At 43.4% G+C, this 19,832-nt stretch overlaps 1 protein-coding gene across 3 annotated transcripts in view; it reads right to left on the bottom strand.

Moving 5' to 3' along the window:
* LOC138787145 (RNA exonuclease 1 homolog) overlaps positions 1–19,832 on the bottom strand; it is a 52,444-nt gene that overhangs the window by 26,702 nt on the left and 5,910 nt on the right. For 2 of the 3 annotated variants that reach the window (XM_069964294.1, XM_069964296.1), the window contains exons 2-7: positions 18,361–19,529; positions 16,455–16,553; positions 15,610–15,808; positions 14,256–14,383; positions 13,459–13,596; positions 11,853–11,964 (exon numbers count right to left, since the gene is read on the bottom strand). In XM_069964294.1, coding sequence (XP_069820395.1) covers positions 11,853–11,964; positions 13,459–13,596; positions 14,256–14,383; positions 15,610–15,808; positions 16,455–16,553; positions 18,361–19,529 — 1,845 coding nt within the window. The remainder of the gene's footprint in view (positions 1–11,852; positions 11,965–13,458; positions 13,597–14,255; positions 14,384–15,609; positions 15,809–16,454; positions 16,554–18,360; positions 19,530–19,832) is intronic. The other variant, XM_069964295.1, reaches the window with a different exon arrangement.

Raw genomic sequence — 19,832 nt, 5'->3', positions numbered from 1 at the left:
GCTTTTCCAAAATCCTAGATAGCTACAAACTGTAATGTCTCCTCTCTCCCCTCTCTGCTTGACACCTGGAAGCTGAGTACCAAGTAGGATGGGAGGGGGAGGTAAAAAGGTGTTACAGATTACTGAACTTCAGGAGCTCAGGAAAGCCTCTGACTCTTAATACTATAGAATAAAAGCATTTTTGTACATCCTGGAAGCACAGAGATATATGAAAGATACCAGGGGTTTCCTTGTCCTAAGAAATAACAGTGTCATCATTTTGGAATGCTTATTGCAGCTAACAGAATCACCAGTAATCCATCACGGTTCATCATAAAAACAGCTTGGCTGTGTCAGTGAAGTACCATAAAATGACAAATAAATAAATCAGTTGCAGAAGCATATAGCATTGCTCACCTGTGTAACAGTTTTAAAACTACCAAAAATCCATGTGTTTTGGGGATCTTTGTTCTGTATTGTGTGATTGTACTTCCTGGTTGAGCAGCTGTACACAGTACATAGGTTCCAGAATGCATTGCTTTCAACCAGCTGTATATAACCGTTCTCCACCCTGCCCATTCCCCACCAAAAACTGTTGCAGAACATCTAGGCTGTGTTCACACATTGCAGTTTCATTGTGTTACTGAATTGCAGTACTTTATCATTTCATTGTGCTCCCACCCACACAGCACACTGTATTCTCTACCTGTAAGGGTATGTTCACACTGAGTAAATATGACGGAATTCCACGGCAGAATCCTGCCTCCCTCAGTGTCCCATAGTTCGTCTATGGGTGGGCTTGCGCGCCACTGCTCTCCACACAAAGAATTGACATGTCAATTATTTTGCACCTGAGAGCAGCTGGAGCGGAGGTGCCTAAGCCCTCTCAGATAAACTATGGGACACTGAGGCAGGCGGGATTCCGCAGCCACATTTACTCAGTGTAAACATACCCTTACACCACACAGCATTCTCTGCCTGTAAAACCACACAGCACACTGTATTCTTTACCTGTAACACCACACAGCATGTTGTATTCTACCTGTAACCTCACACAGCACGCTGTATTCTCTACCTGTAACACCACACAGCACACTGTATTCTCTACCTGTAACACCACACAGCACACTGTATTCTCTACCTGTAACACCACACAGCATGTTGTATTCTACCTGTAACCTCACACAGCACGCTGTATTCTCTACCTGTAACACCACACAGCACACTGTATTCTCTACCTGTAACACCACACAGCACGCTGTATTCTCTACCTGTAACAGCACACTGTATTCTCTACCTGCAAAACACAGCACACTGTATTCTCTACTACTTCTTCCAAAGTCCCCACAGCTGAGAACCTGAGTGTCTACAGAGGACTCCCCCCCCCTTGAGGTAGCCCACTGTATTCTAAGTCAAGTCTAATGGTGCGTTTACAGATTTATCTGAAAGATCTTTGAAGCCAAAGCCAGAAATAGACTATAAACAGAACACGTTATAAAACATGAATTACTAACCGGTAATTGCTTTTCCTCGAAGCCCATGACGGCACCCATGGAAAGGTCCACCTCCCGCTCCTCTGGACAGGAAACAGTTCACTGGATCCATAAAAGAGACCGCCCCTTCATCGCCAGTTCGTCATCAAGGAATCTCAGGAGCATATCTAAATCTTCTTTGGAAAATAAGTATATTTTCCTAGTTTATCAAAACACACATTTTTTTTTCTTTGAAAAAACTATTACTAATTTAATATGATATAATACTTCTTAAATGACTATATCAATACAAAGTCTCACTAACAGTGTAAGACCAATATATACAATATATACAATATTAGGGAGGGTATTAGGCGGGTGCAGTCATGGGCTTCGAGGAAAAGCAATTACCGGTTAGTAATTCAGGTTTTCCCTCTCGCCCTATGACGGCACCCATGGAGACTAGAAAAGGAATTACGCCTAGGGTGGGACCACTGCCTCCAATACCCTTCTCCCAAAGATTAAGTCTTCTTGAGAGGATAACTGGAGCCTATAGTGCTTAAAGGTATGGGGGGAGCTCCACGTAGCAACCCTGCATATTTGCTCAATAGATACTGAGGCTCTCTCTGCCCAGGATGTGGCTACTGAACGGGTAGAGTGAGCCCCGAACCCTAATGGAACTTCGATACCTGCGGTTAGATAGGCAGAAGAGATGGTGTTCTTAATCCACTTAGCGATCACCTGGGCAGATGCAGCCTTCCCTCTATTCTTTCCCTGAAAGAGTATTAAAATATTATTGGAAAGCCTCCACTGTTCTGTATTCTGTAGATAATGGATAAGACATCTCCCGACATCTAGACAGTGAAAACGAGACTCCCCCTTATTAGAGGGGTTGGGACAGAATGAGGGGAGTACCACTTCCTGGGATCTGTGGAAATCAGAAACCACCTTGGGAAGGAAGGCTGGGTCTGGAGATAGTATCACCCTATCCTCTCTAATGGACATATAGGGTTGCTGAATGGAGAAGGCTGATATTTCTCTTACTCTCCTAGCAGAGGTAATAGCTAGAAGGAAGGCTAACTTTTGAGAGAGAGTCTTGATGGAGAGATCTGCTAAGAGTTCAAATGGAGGTTCTGTTAGCTGGGAGAGAACAGATTTAAATCACACGGTGGGAGTTTAGGCTTGATGGTAGGGAAGAATCTGTTGCCCTCATGAACCTCCTAACCCAGGGATGTTCCGCCAGCTTAAAGTCAAAGAGGGAACTGAGAGCTGAAATCTGGACCCTAATAGTACTAGGCCTTAACCTCTTATTTAGACCTTCCTGTAGAAAATCTAGTACTACTGGGATATCTGGTGGAACTAATACATTAATGGGTTTATTTACAAACCTACAAAATGCTCTCCAAGTTCTAAGATATATTTCTGATGTGACTCTTTACTGGCCAGGAGGGTGGTAATGACCTGTTCTGAAAGCCCCCTATCTGAGGATCTGCCTCTCAATAGCCATGCAGTCAGGTGGAGATTCTTGACTACCGGATGGTAAATCGGACCCTGACTGAGAAGATCTGGAGTCTCTGGTAGTACCCAGGGATCTGTAACGGATATGACCCTCAACCAAGAGAAGCACACCCTCCTGGGCCAGAATGGCGCTATCATGATAACCAGAGCTTTGTCCTGCCTGACCTTCCTGAGAACTCTGGGGATCATCCTGAACGGAGGAAAGGCATACAGGAGTCCCTGAGTCCAAGGATGAGCTAGCGCATCTATCCCTTTTGGGTTGTCTGATGGGCTCAGGGAGAAGAACCTCTATCTTCTTGTTTGCTTTGGAAGCGAAGAGATCTATTACTGGATGACCCCACCTGGCACAGATCTGTTGAAACACCTCGACTGACAAGCTCCACTCCCCCTGGTTTAGCTGGTGTCTGCTCAGGTAGTCTGCTTTTATATTCTCTGAACCCTTTAGATGTAGTGCTGTGAGGGAGGAGAGATGAGGTTCTACCAGTCTGAAGATTAAGTGAGCGACTCTCATTAGCTCTCTGGATCTTGTGCCCCCTTGGTGATTTATGTACGCTACTACTGATGAGTTGTCTGACTGGATCTTTACGTGTCTGTCTCTTAGGAGGGGCAGGGCCTGGGATAGGGACATGAAGACTGCTCTTAGCTCTCTGACGTTCTGAGACAAGGCAGCTTCCTCTGGCTTCCATAACCCCTGGAATATGATGTCTGTTGTGTGGGCTCCCCAGCAGGGCCGTCTTTCCCATTGGGCAGGGTAGGCGGCTGCCCGGGGGCCTATGACTCATGGGGGGCCCCAGTGGCAGCCGCCTACCCTGCAGAAATGAAGGGAAGCTGATAAGCCACGCTGTGCCCCCTCTCCCCAGTACATTACAGGGCCGCACTGACGCTGCGCACTGCCCCAGCGCTCTCCTCTCCTCACATAAATAAGCTGCAGGGCCGGCCTGTGATGTGGGCGGCTGAAGCTCCCCCCTCCGTTAAGCCCCGCCCCCTGTGGACTGGTCCCATGTTCCTCCTGGCCTGGGGCTTCCTGCCCCCAGCAGGCCTTGGGATGGTTATGTGTGGGGCCTCACAGCAGCTGCAGCCTGTGCTGCCATAGCAGGAGATCAGCAGTGTGGAGAGCAGGAGGCTACAGGCTGCTAACCTACAGCTACACAGCGGCCTCTAGCTACAGGGCTTCCTGACCATCCCCCTCCTGTCCTGGGCTCCACTGCAGGAAATGTCAGGTACCTGGGGCTGTAGATAGCAGGGAGGTCGGGACAGAGAAGAGGTGGGAGTCTGCAGATCTGGGCTGAGAGAAGAACACACAGCCCTACCCCTGTTCCCCCATAGCTGCCCCCCTCTCCCCCAGGCTCAGGGCCGGGACAAAGGGTAGGCCAGGGTAGGCGATGGCCTAGGGCGCCATCTAGTGGTAAATTACAGGGGGGCGCAATTGCAGTCTCTCTGAAAAATATATATTTTTTTACTACATGCTCCTGTATTCTGCCTCCTGGTGGCTGCCGAGCGCTGCCCCTGCGCGCTCACATACCATCAGCGCCCTCATATCCCCCTCACCTGCAGCAGCATCAGCCCTGAAGCTGCTGCAGGCTCCAGCCCTGCGCTTCTGACAGCAACCCCCGTGGATCTCATATGCCGACGGGCGGAACGGGCTCCGGCCGCTAGCAACGCCCTAAAGTAGGTGAGGAGTGCAGCTGAGTAGTGAGGCAAGCTGCCTCATGATCAGGATGGGGGGGGGGGCAATGGCAGTATGTGTCACAGGCAGGAGCACACAGACAGCGTCCTGCAGCGTCTGGGAGTGATCCCTGGCTGCTGCTATTAGGGGTCACACAGAGGCTACAGGACGTGGGCTCCGGTGTGTGCTGGACCCCCTCCCCCCTGCACCATGTGATTTCCCTGCCTCTTCCTGGTGAGACTAGTGTGGCAGTCGGGACGATGGAGGAGACGGCTGCTGTGAGAGGACCAGAGCCTGCTGCTTCTGCTGCCATGGACCAGGACTACTACCCCCAGCATGCTGCTAGATGGAGTAAGTATACTGTACATGTAGTGTGTAATGTGTATGAATGTAGGTATATGATGCATGAATGTAGTGTGTGTTACATGTCATGTGTGTAGTATGTGGACTACTAGATGGTTTGGATTTGTATGTGTTTTCATGGATGTGTGTGTGATATATATATATATATATATATATATATATATATATATATATATATATATATATATATATATATATATATATATATTAGTGTATGTGTGTGTGTATGTATCAGCACTGCTGACTCCACTGTCCAGCAGAAGTGTAACAGTGAATGTACTGTACATAGGAGCTGCAGCCGTTCTCTGTCCTCATCAGTCCTATGTAATTGCTGCAGTTGATCAGTGATTGGCTGCAGCTCCTATGTATAGTTTATGATGATGTCACTATTTATTGAGAAAAAAATAAGGTAGTATTGAGTCCTTAGGTGGCCACTGTATGGCAGTAATATTGGTCTGTATATAGTGTATATATAGTCATTATGTGGTGGTCACTATGGCGGTAATATTGGTCTGTATATAGTGTGTATATATAGTCATTATGTGGTGGTCACTATGGCGGTAATATTGTTCTGTATATGGTATATATAGAGTCATTATGTTGCGGTCCCTGTATGGCGGTAATATTAGTCTGTATATAGTGTATATAAAGTCATTACGCAGCGGTCACTGTATGGCGGTAATATTGGTCTGTATACAGTGTATATAGATTCATTATGTGGCTGTCACTGTATGGCAGTACTATTGGTCTGTATATAGTGTATATAGGGTCATTATGTGGCTGTCACTGTATGGCAGTAATATTGGTCTGTATATAGTGTATATAGGGTCATTATGTGGCTGTCACTGTATGGCAGTAATATTGGTCTGTATATAGGGTCATTATGTGGCTGTCACTGTATGGCAGTAATATTGGTCTGTATATAGTGTATATAGGGTCATTATGTGGCTGTCACTGTATGGCAGTAATATTGGTCTGTATATAGGGTCATTATGTGGCTGTCACTGTATGGCAGTAATATTGGTCTGTATATAGTGTGTATATACAGTAGAGTCATTATCTGGTGGTCAGTCTATGGCGGTAATATTGGTCTGTATATAGTGTGTATAGTGTCCTTATGCAGTGGTCAGTCTATGGCGGTAATATTGGTCAGTATATAGTGTATAGAGTCATTACCACTATAGAGTGACCGCCACATAATGACTCTCTATGTACATTATATACAGACCAATATTACCGCCATACACTGACAACCACATAATGGCTCTATATATACACTATATACAGACTAATATTACCGCCATAGACTGACCGCTGCATAATGACTCTATATACACTATATACAGACTAATATTACCGCATATAGTGGCTGCCACAAAATATATGTCTGTATAAAGTGTATATAAAGTCATTATGTGGCGGTCACTCTATGGCGGTAATATTAGTCTGTATATAATATATATAGAGTCATTATACAGTGGTCACTCTATGGTGGTAATATTGGTCTGTATATGGTGTGTATATATAGAGTCATTATGTGGTGGTTACTCTATGGGGGTAATATTGTTCTGTATATGGTGTATAAATAGTCATTATGTGGCGGTCATGGTGTGGTGCTAATATTGGCCTGTATATAGTGTCATTATGTGGTGGTCATGGTGTGGTGCTAATATTGGTGTGTATATAGTGTCATTATGCGGTGGTCTCTCTATGGCGGTAATATTGGCCTATATATAGTTTGTTTTCTTAACGGTATGGAGGTAATATTTGGTCCTGATATAGCGATTTTTTTATTTTTTTTCCCCTTAAACAATGATCCTTTTATATTAAATGTGTTTAAAAGTGTGTATACATGTCTTTTTTATGCAGATATATAAGTTTTTTTTGGGTTTTTTTTCGCCATTTGCCTTCTCTGCCTAGGGCACCAAAACTCCTTGTCCCGGCCCTGCCCAGGCTGCTTTGCCCCTGTCCACCTGTAGCTGATCTGTACCTCCCAAGCTGCAATGTGCACCCCCTCCCCCCCCAGACTGCTGTGTTCTCCCCTTCAGGCTGCTGTACCCCCATACACTTGAGGCTGCTGTACCCCCCCCCCCCCCCCCCCCCCAGACTGCATGTATGGCCAGGTTTGCACTATGTAAAAACAAGCCTAACATGTGTAAAGATTATTTATATATAATATATATATATACATAGATATATAGATATAGATATAGATATAGATATCGTTACACATGTTAGGCTTGGTTCCTATTTGTGTTTTGTTTTTTTTTACTGCTCCTGAGCATTGGAGAGGAATGACCCCCCCCCCCCCCCCCCCACAGATGCTGCAAAACTGCTCCAGACAGAAGGATACACACATACAGAACAATATGCATCCATACAGAACCATACAGTACAATATACACTCATACAATACAATATACACCCATACAGAACCATACAGTACAATATACACCCATACAGAACCATACAGTACAATATAAACCCATACAGAACCATACAGTACACCCATACAGAGCCATACAGTACAATATACAGTACACCCATACAGAACCATACAGTACAATATACAGTACACCCATACAGAGCCATACAGTACAATATACAGTACACCCATACAGAACCATACAGTACAATATACAGTACACCCATACAGAGCCATACAGTACAATATACAGTACACCCATACAGAGCCATACAGTACAATATACACCCATACAGAGCCATACAGAACAGTATACACCCATACAGAACCATACAGTACAATATACACCCATACAGAACAATATACGCCCATACAGAACAATATACACCCATACAGAACTATACAGTACAATATACACCCACATGGGGGTGCACAGCACAAGGTTGGGGGTAGGGGGGATGCGGGGACTTGATCTTGGGTCGGGGGGCCCAGTTCACAGCTATGCCCAGGGGCCCATCGTTTTGTTAAGACGGCCCTGCTCCCCAGCCCCGAGGGCTGGCATCGGTAGTTAGGATGACTTCGTCTGAGCGTACCCAGGGAACCCCCTTTTCCAGATTTTCTCTCTGGGTCCACCAACTTAGGGAACGTACTGTCTGTGGAAAGAGAACACAGAGTCTAAGGAGTCTGTAGATCTATCCCACTGAGAGAGGATCTGTGTCTGCAGTGTTCGGGAATGATACTGGGCCCAGGGGACTGCGGGAATGCAGGAGGTCATCAGACCTAGAACCGACATGGCCTCTCTCAGTGTAGTGCTCTGACTGTACATGAGGTGCTCTATTTTAGTCAGTAACTGGGTCACTTTACTAGAAGGTAGGAAACATTTCTGAACCAGAGAATCTAGGAGAATCCCTAGGAATTGGCAGGTGTGAGAAGGAGTCTGACTGATTTATCTTCATTTCCCATCCTAATTTTTTAAAGATGATTTCCACCTGTGTGACTTGAGATTGTAAGATCTGAGGAGAATCAGCCACCAGGAGAAAATCATCTAAGTATGGAACAATGATGATATCCTGTTCCCTTACATGTGCCATCACCTCTGCCATAACCTTTGTGAATATTCTGGGGGCCTGTGAAATACCGAAAGGCATGGCCCTGAACTGTAAGTGTAGGAAAGCGCCCTTGAACCAAACTGCAACCCTGAGGAATCTCTGGTGTTCTGGGTGAACTGGGATGTGATAGTACGCATCCCTTGAGTACGCATCCCTGATGTCAAGGGTCACCATGGAGCAATCTCTAGAAAGATTCAGAATGGCTGAAGATATAGATTCCATTCAGAATTTTTCATAGGTAAGAAATTTGTTGAGAGGCCTTAAATTAATTATGGTACGAAACGTACCATTTGGCTTCCTGACCAGGAAGAGAGTGGAGTAAAAGCCTGCTCCCCTCTCCTTCATCGGTACAGCGACCAATACCTGTTTATCCAAGAGAGATTGCACCTCAAGTTCCATGGCCTGGTGACGCTCTGGATCCCAGAATTGAGTGGTGACAAATCTATTGCCTGGAGGGGACACACAAGAAATTTTCAAACCATATTTTATTGTATTCAAAATATTCTTGCTGGCCGATATCTTATCCCACTCCTCACTATATAGAGAAAGGCGACCACCCACCGGGGCCTGGCGTCATTGGGGATTGGGTTTTTTGGCAGAATCAGCAGTGTTGAACTAAAGACCTTTACTCTTTCTAGAGGTCCTTCATTCCCTTCTACCTGAAGAGCCTCCCCGATGACCACCCCTACCTCTGCCCCTATAATTACTTTTGGGAGGCTGGGGTACAACAGGAAACCCTTTCTTCCTATCGGAAGCTTTTTCAAGGACTGCATCAAGGGTGGAACCAAAGAGAAATTCACCCCCACAGGGTACGGCACATAGCTTTGCCTTAGAGGTAATGTCCCCTTTCCAGTCCCTTAACCAAACTGTACGCCTTGCAGAGTTGGATAGGGCAGCAAATTTGGCGTTAAGTTTCAGGGTATCTGCTGAGGCTTCCGATAGGAACTTAGCTCCCTGACTAATGTTGGAGATAGAAGCTAATAACTCTTCTTTAGGGGCATTGTCTTTAATCTTTGTGGTCAGTTCATCGATCCAGATATCCATAGACCTGGCTACCGATGTGGCTGCAACAAGAGGCTTAAAAGAGGCAGCGGCTGATTCCCAACCTTTTTTAAGGTAGACCTCTGCTCTTTTGTCCATAGGGTCCTTTAGAGTAGCAGAGTCATCAAAAGGTAAGACCCCCTTCTTAGAAATCTTCGCTAAAGGTGCATCAACTTTAGGGGCTCTATCCCAAACAGCTGTATCCTCCTCATTGAAGGCATATCTACGCTTCATTGCCCTAGGCACGAAGAACTTTCTGTCTGGGTTGTTCCACTCTCTTTTAATCAAGTCCTTAATAGAATGGTGAATAGGAAATCTTTTTTCTTCTTTGGGGTAAGGCCTTGGAACATTCTATCCTGTACGGTCCTGGACACAGAACTGACCTCTAGCTCCATAGTGCGTCTAACTGCACTGACTAATGGATCAACCTCCTCTATGCTGGAAGCCGAAGGTTCAGACTGGTGAGACTCATCTATTTCAACAACCTCACCAAAGTCCTCTGTCTCTAACACAGGATCCTCCTCATCTGCCTCCGTACTAGGACCAGGCATAGGCTCAGACCTGGAGGATTCTCCAGTTTCCACGGGGACTAGGGCCTGTGAGGGAAGGGATGATTTAATTTCCCCTCTAATAAGTTCCTTTATCTCCTTCATGAAGGATGGTGTCTCTTACTCCAGGAATCTATTACGACAGGAGCTGCATAATGTCCTATTGTGACTACTCAGCTTTCTGTCACACACAGGACACTCTCTGGTCTTAGTACGTGATATCTTTGGTGTCTACAAGAAAAAACATACATACTTGTGTACACACCTATATACCCATAATAAATATATGAAGGTACCAAGTTAGCCCCTGTCATACCGGTTGAGTCTCAGAAGGGGTCTCAGGATTGTCTGCGCGCTCTTCCATAATGGAAATAGATCTATCTACAGAGCCTGCAGCCAAAGCGTGCTGTATGCAGAGATTGGCAGCCGGGGAACATGCTGAGAAATGCAGAGTGCGCAGCCAGAAGCCTGCTGAAATACCTGCTCAGCGTGGACGCCATCCTTGGTGAACTGCTGGGCTCTTTTGAATCCGGCGCCAAGGAATGGCTGGCTCCTCCCCCTCCGCCGCGCGCACAGCACACCCCCTCCGAGACCGAAAGCCCCTAGGAGCTCTCACCTAACAGGCCAAAGCCTGTGTCCCGGAAAGGCACAGCCCCGCCGGAACCCCTCCCCGGAAACGGCGCTACGTCCTCCGACGTCAGACGCACGTGGCGTCATCACGTGCACACCTACGCGCGTCCAACCCGGAAGTACCTGCACGTGGACCGTGCGCCTGCGGGAGGACGCCGCCAGCAATCCAGGGAGCCAGGGAAGATCTGGAGGACATCATCCGACAGGTGCTGGAGGAGGAAGCCAGGCTTGGCAGCTGCTCCAGGAGAAGCCTTACGCCGCTGGGATGCCGGGAGTAGATAAGTAAAGCCAGTTGCCGCATTCCCCTCTTCCTATGACGGATCCTTTGGAGAGGTGGGAGAACCACCTCCTGCTCCAAAGGACAGGAAACAGAACTGGCGATGAAGGGGCGGTCTCTTTTATGGATCCAGTGAACTGTTTCCTGTCCAGAGGAGCGGAAGGTGGACCTCTCCATGGATGCCGTCATAGGGCGAGAGGGAAAAGGTAAGACTGAGATTTCTTATCTTTTCAATTCCATTCCTTGCTTTGGCTTAAAAAATCTGTCAGATAAATCTGTGTAAATGCACAATAAATCTTATCATCAAGTATTCAGTGTCAGTGTATCTGCTAGGAAAGCAACAATTTATTGTCATATCTATTCTCCAATCAAAAGTATTACTCTTCAGTCTGCCTCCACTAAGCAGTGATTTATCGCAAGTCTTCTATACCAATGCTTCTCAATTCCAGTCCTCACCAACAGGTCATGTATTGAGAATTTATTTAGTATTTCACAGGTGGTATAATTATACTCAGTGCATCAGGTATCACCACATGTGTTCTTTGTATGGGATATCCTCAAAACATGACCTGTAGGTGAGGCCTGAGGACTGGAGTTGAGAATCACTGTTCTATACAGTATACCTGCACTAAGCAGTGATTTATCCAAAAGTATTCCAAGCACCCAGCTCACTACAGGGATCTCAGTCAGTCCCTTTCTGCAGCTTACCCTGGGTTACCACATGGACAAGACCCAACCCCCATGCACACAACTACTCCTCATAAGGACAGCCCCTTATATACAATATTTAATACATCTAAAACCTCATGAACCCGTTCACTTACCAAGTTGAACATTTCGCTGATCTCTCAATTTTTTAAGACTGTTGACCGCTATATTAAGATACATATTTTTACTCCCACATCTATCATAAATTGACTTTTCTTCTGCCAAGGCCTAGAATTTTAAAAAAAAGGTAAAAAATCTCCTATTTTACATACATTTTTTTTTAAACCTTAAAGTGCGTATTTACATTTACAATGGATTTTCTAAGGGTCTAAGCAGACAGGAGATAGTTTTTTACATTTCTCACATTATTACAATCCATGCAATGGTTAATGTGCTACGCCCAACAATTCGAAACTTACTGCATTACACTCTGAAACTTTAAATCTTAGTGCTACTGTACTGACACAGCTGCACAGTTGCATCAGTACAGTAGCACAAAGTATGAACAGTTTTGGAGTGTCCAGGCATCATCATGAATGATATCGGGAGCTCTGAATTTCGTTCCGTACCACATAGTCTTTATTTACGGATCCTGCAAGTGTGAATGCCCCCTAAGGGTGTTACCACATGGGCAGACTGACATTTAGGGTACAAACCCACACACCGTATACGCAGCAGATACGCAAAAAAATACACAGCAGATTTGATGGTGCAGATTTGATGCTGTGTTCAGTTATTTAGATCTAATCTGCTGCGTATTTGCGTATCGCAGCAGTAAATACGCAGCGTATATGCTGTGTGTGTTTGTACCCTAAGGGTACAAACCCACTTGACGTATTTGCTGTGTGAATCAGTCTTAAAAATAAGCAGGCAAAACACAGGTTGGCTTTATACAATTGTTCTGCGTTAAAATACGCAATTGCGTATTTTTGAAGCATGAAGCTTGTTGTTAGCAAAGCATCAGTTGTTAACAACCTGTGCGAAAAACGCATGTAGCTTCACGCTTCAAAAATACGCAATTGCGTATTTTAACGCAGAACAATTGTATAAAGCCAACCTGCGTTTTGCCTGCTTATTTTTAAGACTGATTCACACAGCAAATACGTCAAGTGGGTTTGTACCCTTAAGGCTTGGGAAGCTAAGGAGGGGGCACACTCAGACAAGGTCTCGCCCAAGCCTCCAGTGACACAGGAGGAAATGTCTGATTTCTAGACTTATCATGCTGTTACAAAAAGAAGCTGTGTGTTTCAGGTGTGCCTTAAAATACTGCCACAGGTGTGTCTCTAACTTGGATGTTGCCAATAAATCTAAAGCTTCCAAAGACATGACAGTCCCAAATTGTTTAAAAGCATAGTAATCTTAGTGTATATAAACTTTTGACTTTACAGAAAGTAATAAAAATGCCTTAAAAATTCTCCCATTCTGACATTTGGCAAATATAAATAATTTTGGTAATCCTTAAATTGTTCACATTGTCAGACTAGCGGCAGTCATGCTTCAGCTGTTCCCCTGAATACCCACAAACCCTTTGTCATTTATATATCAGGAAATAGAACCAGCATATAAGAAAGTTATAAGCAAGTCCAGAAATGGTGAAAAGTAAACTACTGTACATTGCAATATGCAAGTATATATATATATATATATATATATATATATATATATATATATATATATATATATATACGTTAATCATAAAAACAAAGCTGGTAGATCGTGAACCTTATCAAAAGCTTCCTGAACGGTTGCAGATTCCTTCAAGAATTCTTCAACAAAGGAGTTAACATAGCGCTGTCTTGTTTCATGGGGGACTTTACAACCACTTTCCAATGCCACAGTCTGCCTTTTACGTGTAGGTATCTAAGTTTTAAAACAGAGCAATGTCATAAATTCCTTAACATTCTGTAAGGGAAATATCTATAGTAGCAAGTCCTCAGAATTCTTCAAGAATGACAAAATGCAAGTAATGTGTTAACAAAACAAGATACATGATTTTTTTTCAGCCCAATATCTATGTCCAATATTGTTTTCAGTTTATAAAGCCTTCATAGTTCAATTATAATATTAATTCTCAACCCAATTATAGACATCAAGGGGGAGATTTATCAAAGGGTGTGAAATTTAGACTGGCGCAAACTGCCCACAGCAACCAATCACAGCTCCTCTTTCCTTTCACCAGAGCTGGAAGCTGAGCTGTGATTGGTTGCTGTGGCCAGTTTGCACCAGTCTAAATTTTACACCCCTTGATAAATCTCCCCCTAAGGGTCCATTTACACAGAAAGATTATCTGACAGATTATCTGCCAAAGATTTGAAGCCAAAGCCCGAAATAGACTATAAACAGAGATCAGGTCATAAAGGAAAGCCTCTCTCTTAGGATCCATTTCTAGCTTTGGCTTAAAATCTTTGGCAGATACTCTGTCAGATAATCTTTCTGTGTAAATGGATCCTAAGAATTTTTATCCATGTCTTCGCTTGCAAAGAACTCTACAGAGAGAAAAAAAAATTAAATGAGGTTACCCTTATTGGTGGTGTTGGCATGGTCCTTTTCTGTGGCATGATGGGTTTGAGGCATGCACTTTCTTGAAATCCACTCAGCTGACTTCTAGCTGGTACAACGGGTTGGACTTCCACTAAATTAAGACAAACTGCCAATGGAAAATACCTAGTTAATCTCTCACTATGCATGGAAGGATAATATTTCCAGCCAAAATATAAATTATACCTGTAAAGAAAAAGCTTGGCATTATGGGACAACAAATATGGCTGCACTTCATGTCACTTTTGCAAAAATGGCTGCCACAACAAAATAAAAAAGGGCAAAAAATACAACTACCAAAACCAATTTTTAGTATGCAAACAGCGCCAGTCTGGAAATTAAGTGGGTAGTTCCCACTAAAATAATGACTTCATAAAAGAATTGAACAAACTGAGCCGATCAGGTTTGTCTTCAAGTAAAGGTGGGCCCCCAGCAGCGATCCTTCCCCAAATATCCATTATTGTAATTTAAAGGACAACTCCGGTGAAAAGTCGTTTCACAGTAATTGAAAAACATTACAAAGTGATATAACTTTGTAATATGCTTCAAATCACCTGCCACCCTTCCCCATCTTTTCCCCCTCAACCCCCCGCCAGGAAGTGAAGTAAACTCATTCTTACCTAATGACTGTTGACCCCAGGCTGCTCTGTGGCAGCCATTTTGTGACAATGACATCATCAAGAGGGAAACTGGTCTAAGCCCTGTTAGGCCAGCTTTCCTTCGTCAGATGACTCGTCAGGTTGCTCAGCTCTGATAGATGGCTTACAGCTTGCTCGGGAAGTGAAGAAAAAAATTAAGCTACCAACTGGAGCTTCAGTTCAGGTTTTGTTTTCTTTTGTTTTTGTTTTTTTTATCAACGCCAGAGTTGTCCTTTAAAATTTACTTTACACGTCAAAAGTTGATCACAGTGGGCCTCACTGCCAAGGAAGCAAGCCCCTCTCTCTCTCTCTCTTTCTCTCGTCTATCAATCAAATCAGACCTTCACTTCATTATAGTCTATGAAGTGAAAGAAGATTGGACAGCCAGGGAGTGGAGCACACGGCCACGCTCACTCCCCAAATCGCGCGATCACAGCAGCAGCTGCTCGGCAGTGACACCGACTTAATCAATAACTTGATATGTCTAATGACATATCAAAAGTTTTTTCAAATGACAGTAATGCTTCCTTTGTTTTATTTGTGAAAGGAATCTGGAGTTTAAATAAAGTCAAATAGGGCCACCAAAAGGGCCCAAGAGATTGCTGCATAATATACATTCTGATTGCAATACCAAAACTGTGCCATATAAAACAGTGAGATGGTAAATTAAAATTTACAAAAATATAAAGTTTCTTACCCATCTGTCCAAAGTTTTGAAAGGCTGGGGTTAAACAACTGGTAATTCTTCTCTGCGAAGAAGCCACAAAAGCTTGGCCGCTTTTAACAGCAGATGTTATCTGTAAGGCTTGCTGCTGTACATGTACTATTCTAGATTGATGCATCTGCTGTGTGGCAGTACCTCTAAAAGGTACAAGAATAGTGCCACCTGTCCTAACCTAAAAGAAAAAAAAAAAAAGCAAGGTACTGCAGACAAACATGATAATTACCATATACCAAGGGGGAAGTCACACGTGCTGTGATTAGGGAGTTCGGAGCTGCGGGCATAATCATTCATGAGGATGCCAGGAGCTCAGAAATTGTTAAACCTCTGCACTACTGTACTGATACAGCCACATGGCTGTATCAGTACACTAGCAAGAAGATTTCATCCGTTTCAGAGCTCCCAGCATCATTAATCAGGATGCCAGGGGTTCTGCATTCCACAGACCGTAATCACAGAACGTGTGATTTCCCTCTAATTCCTTGAATCACAACAGCAACAGGAAACAGCAGGAAAGTAGTTGTAGTTACAGTAAGTTAAGTAGTTTTATTTTCCCAGGATTGGATCCAGCTTTTCCCGGCACCCGGGCTGGAGCGACAGGGAGCAGGGCAGTGCTGAAAGGCTGACTGCATGATGGGGGGAGCGCAGATGAAAACAAATCGCTTCACTTTGTTCGATAGTCCTCAGCAAGGATAAAAATCTAGTGTGTATGAAAATGGAAGGCAAGCTCCACAGAAATGGTGCTGAAAACCAATCACCCCAGTAATAAACAGGCAAGCCAGATGAAAAAAAAATAAAAAAAATGGAAGGCCTATAGTTACTTCAGATTTCGCTGATGGACGAGCAAGTCTCTTCTTTGGGGCAGGAACTCCATCACTTCCCTTGGCATCCTGTATTTCTATTTCAGACTGATCTTGAACCTAAAATTATACACCATAAATGCAGGAACATCAGTTTTTTGACCTAGTCCTTTATTTGCTGAATTACTTTGAAGTAACAGTTTAGCAAACTGCAAATGACTGCTGGGTTCATTACATGAAGTATGCAAATAACCCTGTTTTCATCTAAAATTTACACTATTCAGCAAGTGGTTAAACTGTATTCTCTGGGTGAATGATTATAGCAATACCCAATCTGTATAGTTATATTTTAAAGTATTGCCACTTTTGTACAATAGAAACTATCTTCCAAAAAAGCAAAACAAAAAATATTGTTACAATATTCCATGATCAATAGCATTGTTATTTTTCTTGTGACAAAGCCAGGTGTGGGCTAATTTTCTGCATTAAGATGTATAGTTTTTATTTATGCCATTTTTTTTTATTTCAATATCTTTTTTATCTCTTTTGTTGCCCCAGTCACTAACTTGCTGAGCGGGCAATTGCACAGCCAGGTATGTGATGTTGTAGCTGAAAAAGCTGCAGGAGGCAGGTGGCTGTCAGCTGGACCCGGGAGTGGTGATACGGGGCATGAAAATAGGTAAGGGCCCTATTACACGGGATTATTATTGTGCAAAAAATCGTTAGATCGTTCGAATTTAAATGATAATCGTTCTGTGTAATTGCAGGCAAAAATCGAAAAATCGTTCACATGTGGTTGATCGTTTATTTAGATCTGAACCTAAAATTATAGTTAATTGTTCGCTAATCGTTCGCTGTAATTCCACATTTGTTCGCTCAAGTTCCGCGTTTTTTCACTAATCGTTCAGTGTAATTGCACATTGTTCATTGTTTTTCTTGGATCAGAAGGAATAAACGATCATAGTAACGATTGCAATAACGATCATAGTAACGATAGTAACAAACGATTATCGTTCTGTGTAATATGGTGAACGATTTCAGGTTAACGATAAACAATCTCGTTTGCGATAGTTTATAGTTAGTCGTTAATCGTTAAAAATCGCTCAGTGTAATAGGACCCCAAGGCTGGATTCACACTGTATTTTTGCAGTCTGTTTAATGTATAAATTTTATGCAAAAATGGATTCAATTGTGTGCAATCCAGTTTGGAACCATTTTTCCATTAACTTCCATTTTTTTTTTGTGGCTCACCACTCCCTAGTTAGTAAAAACTTACTGCTGCTCAAACCAAGCTGGTGGCACTTCTTGATAGATAATAAAAGCATTTGGAACTAACTTTGGTTGTATGCGTCTTTCATAACAAAGCCAGGGCCTATCACTCCCTGGGCCCTAGCACCCTAGCACTGTGCTGATCAAAGGAGTGGGCATTTGAGTAATCACTTATTTGCTTAAAAATTTGATTATTTTTTTTTAGATGTTTGGCACAAAAAATGTGCAGCTTTTACACAGAGTTTCCATTCTTGTTGGAGAACAGAACTGTTTAAAGTGACTGTACCACCAGGCCCAGGCTGAAGCACTGGAGGCGGGCCGACCGACCCCCAGTGGGAAGAAACCCCAGCCCCTCCATGACGTGACTCCATTAGAATCAATGGAACCCTATCATAGAGGGGCTAGGGTTTCCTCCCACTAAGGGTGGGTCGGCCCGCCTCCAGTGCTTCAGCCTGGGCCTGGTGGTACAGTCACTTAAAGCTCAGATCAGTTTGATGTATCACTATATTTGGATTTCTATAAATAAATGGCACCATGGATCAGCAAGACAATTGTATTTCTGTAATCAGCATTAGAACACCTTGAGGTATATAAGAGCATTAAAAACAAAAAAAAAATTCTAAGTAAAAATGTGCAAAACAGATGTGACATACAGTACCTGTGCAGATTTTTTCTTTGCTTCACTTTCTGTAAATTCATTAAAGATCCTTCGACATTCTTCTATTGGATCATCAGAATCATACAGATCAGACTCATCAGAGCTGTTCTCAGAATCCGAAGAATTTACAATGATTACTTCGTTTTTAACACTTTTGAGGGCGTTCTCACACTTCTGTTCATTAATTATTAAATCATTACAATTCTCCTCCATAGCAGACACTTCGGGAGCCGTACCATAAGTAGTGGCATCAGCACGGAATGACTGACTTGGCTGCTGTACACAGGTTTCTTGAAACAAGGGCTGTCCCTCATCCTTACAGTCAGATTCCACAGCAGCAGCGTAGTCAGAGCTTTCATCACTACCTACAGCAATCTGATCCTCATCTTTAAGCCCCTTTAATTCTGAGCAAGGTAGCAGCTCTGAAGATATGCAGTTGATAGAGCTTTCAAGTGTTTGACCCTTGTCATTAGTATAAGCAGTAACACCCATACTAGAAGGGGACGTTTCATCTCCAGAGTCTTTTACATCCACAACACTTTCCAGAACTAGACTTTCCACAACATCAACTGGAAGACTTCCCTCTTCATCTGGTACTTGTTCATCACACAACATTAAGTGCTCTTCTTTAGTTCCACATACTTTGCTGGCTCTTGGTTTCTTACAGACTTCCAGAAGTGGTGGGACATCAATTACAAGCATATCCTCATCATCAGACTCTTGAAGCTTTATTTCCAACCTGATAGGAGATGCAGGTCTCGGCTTTTTCTTTGTGTTCTCCAGCTCCTCCACACACTTACGTGTTGCTTTACACTTATTTTCGTTTTCTTTTTCTTTTGTTGTGGAACCAAACAAGCCAGCAGAATAGTTAAGCAAGGGGTCATACTCTAAGTCAGTGGCTGGACACCGTCTGTCAATGATATATTTTTTCGGAACAGAGTTACTGCTCTTTGTAGGGATCGGGGCTACCGTACAATTCTTTCCTGGAATATGCATCTTCTCCACTGCATCTCCCACAATATTGCAGTTACTGTCAACATTGGCTGGAGGATCTTCTATGCACTGGTTAGCATTTGTGTACAGCAAGAGAGTTTTTTGCTTCTCTTCAACTTCATTTTTTACAGCCTCAATGGCTTTATTAAGTCGCTCAAGTTCCTGCAGGTTTTTACCTTCGAGGAAAAAAAAAAAAAAATGGCTGATGGACAATGTAGACACTAAACAACGACACTCAGGTTCTATTAACAACTAGATCATGATCTAAGAACAGAAAAACTACCCATATCTGAGAGTGTTACATTAACCCCCTGAGCGCCTTCTGGGCCTTATAAGAAAACATTTGAGTAGTTTATGCTTCCCGCACTGGAAGGAGCATATTATAGGTGCTACTGTCTGTAGCGGTCTGTCTCTGAAACTGTAGTGTAAAAACACATTTAAAACAACTGTGCACCTCCAAAAGGTGTCTGCCATAGTTT

The sequence above is a fragment of the Dendropsophus ebraccatus genome, chromosome 3 (genome assembly GCF_027789765.1).
Source record: "Dendropsophus ebraccatus isolate aDenEbr1 chromosome 3, aDenEbr1.pat, whole genome shotgun sequence".
Lineage (NCBI taxonomy): Eukaryota > Metazoa > Chordata > Amphibia > Anura > Hylidae > Dendropsophus > Dendropsophus ebraccatus.
This window is presented reverse-complemented; position numbering and strand designations above follow the sequence as displayed.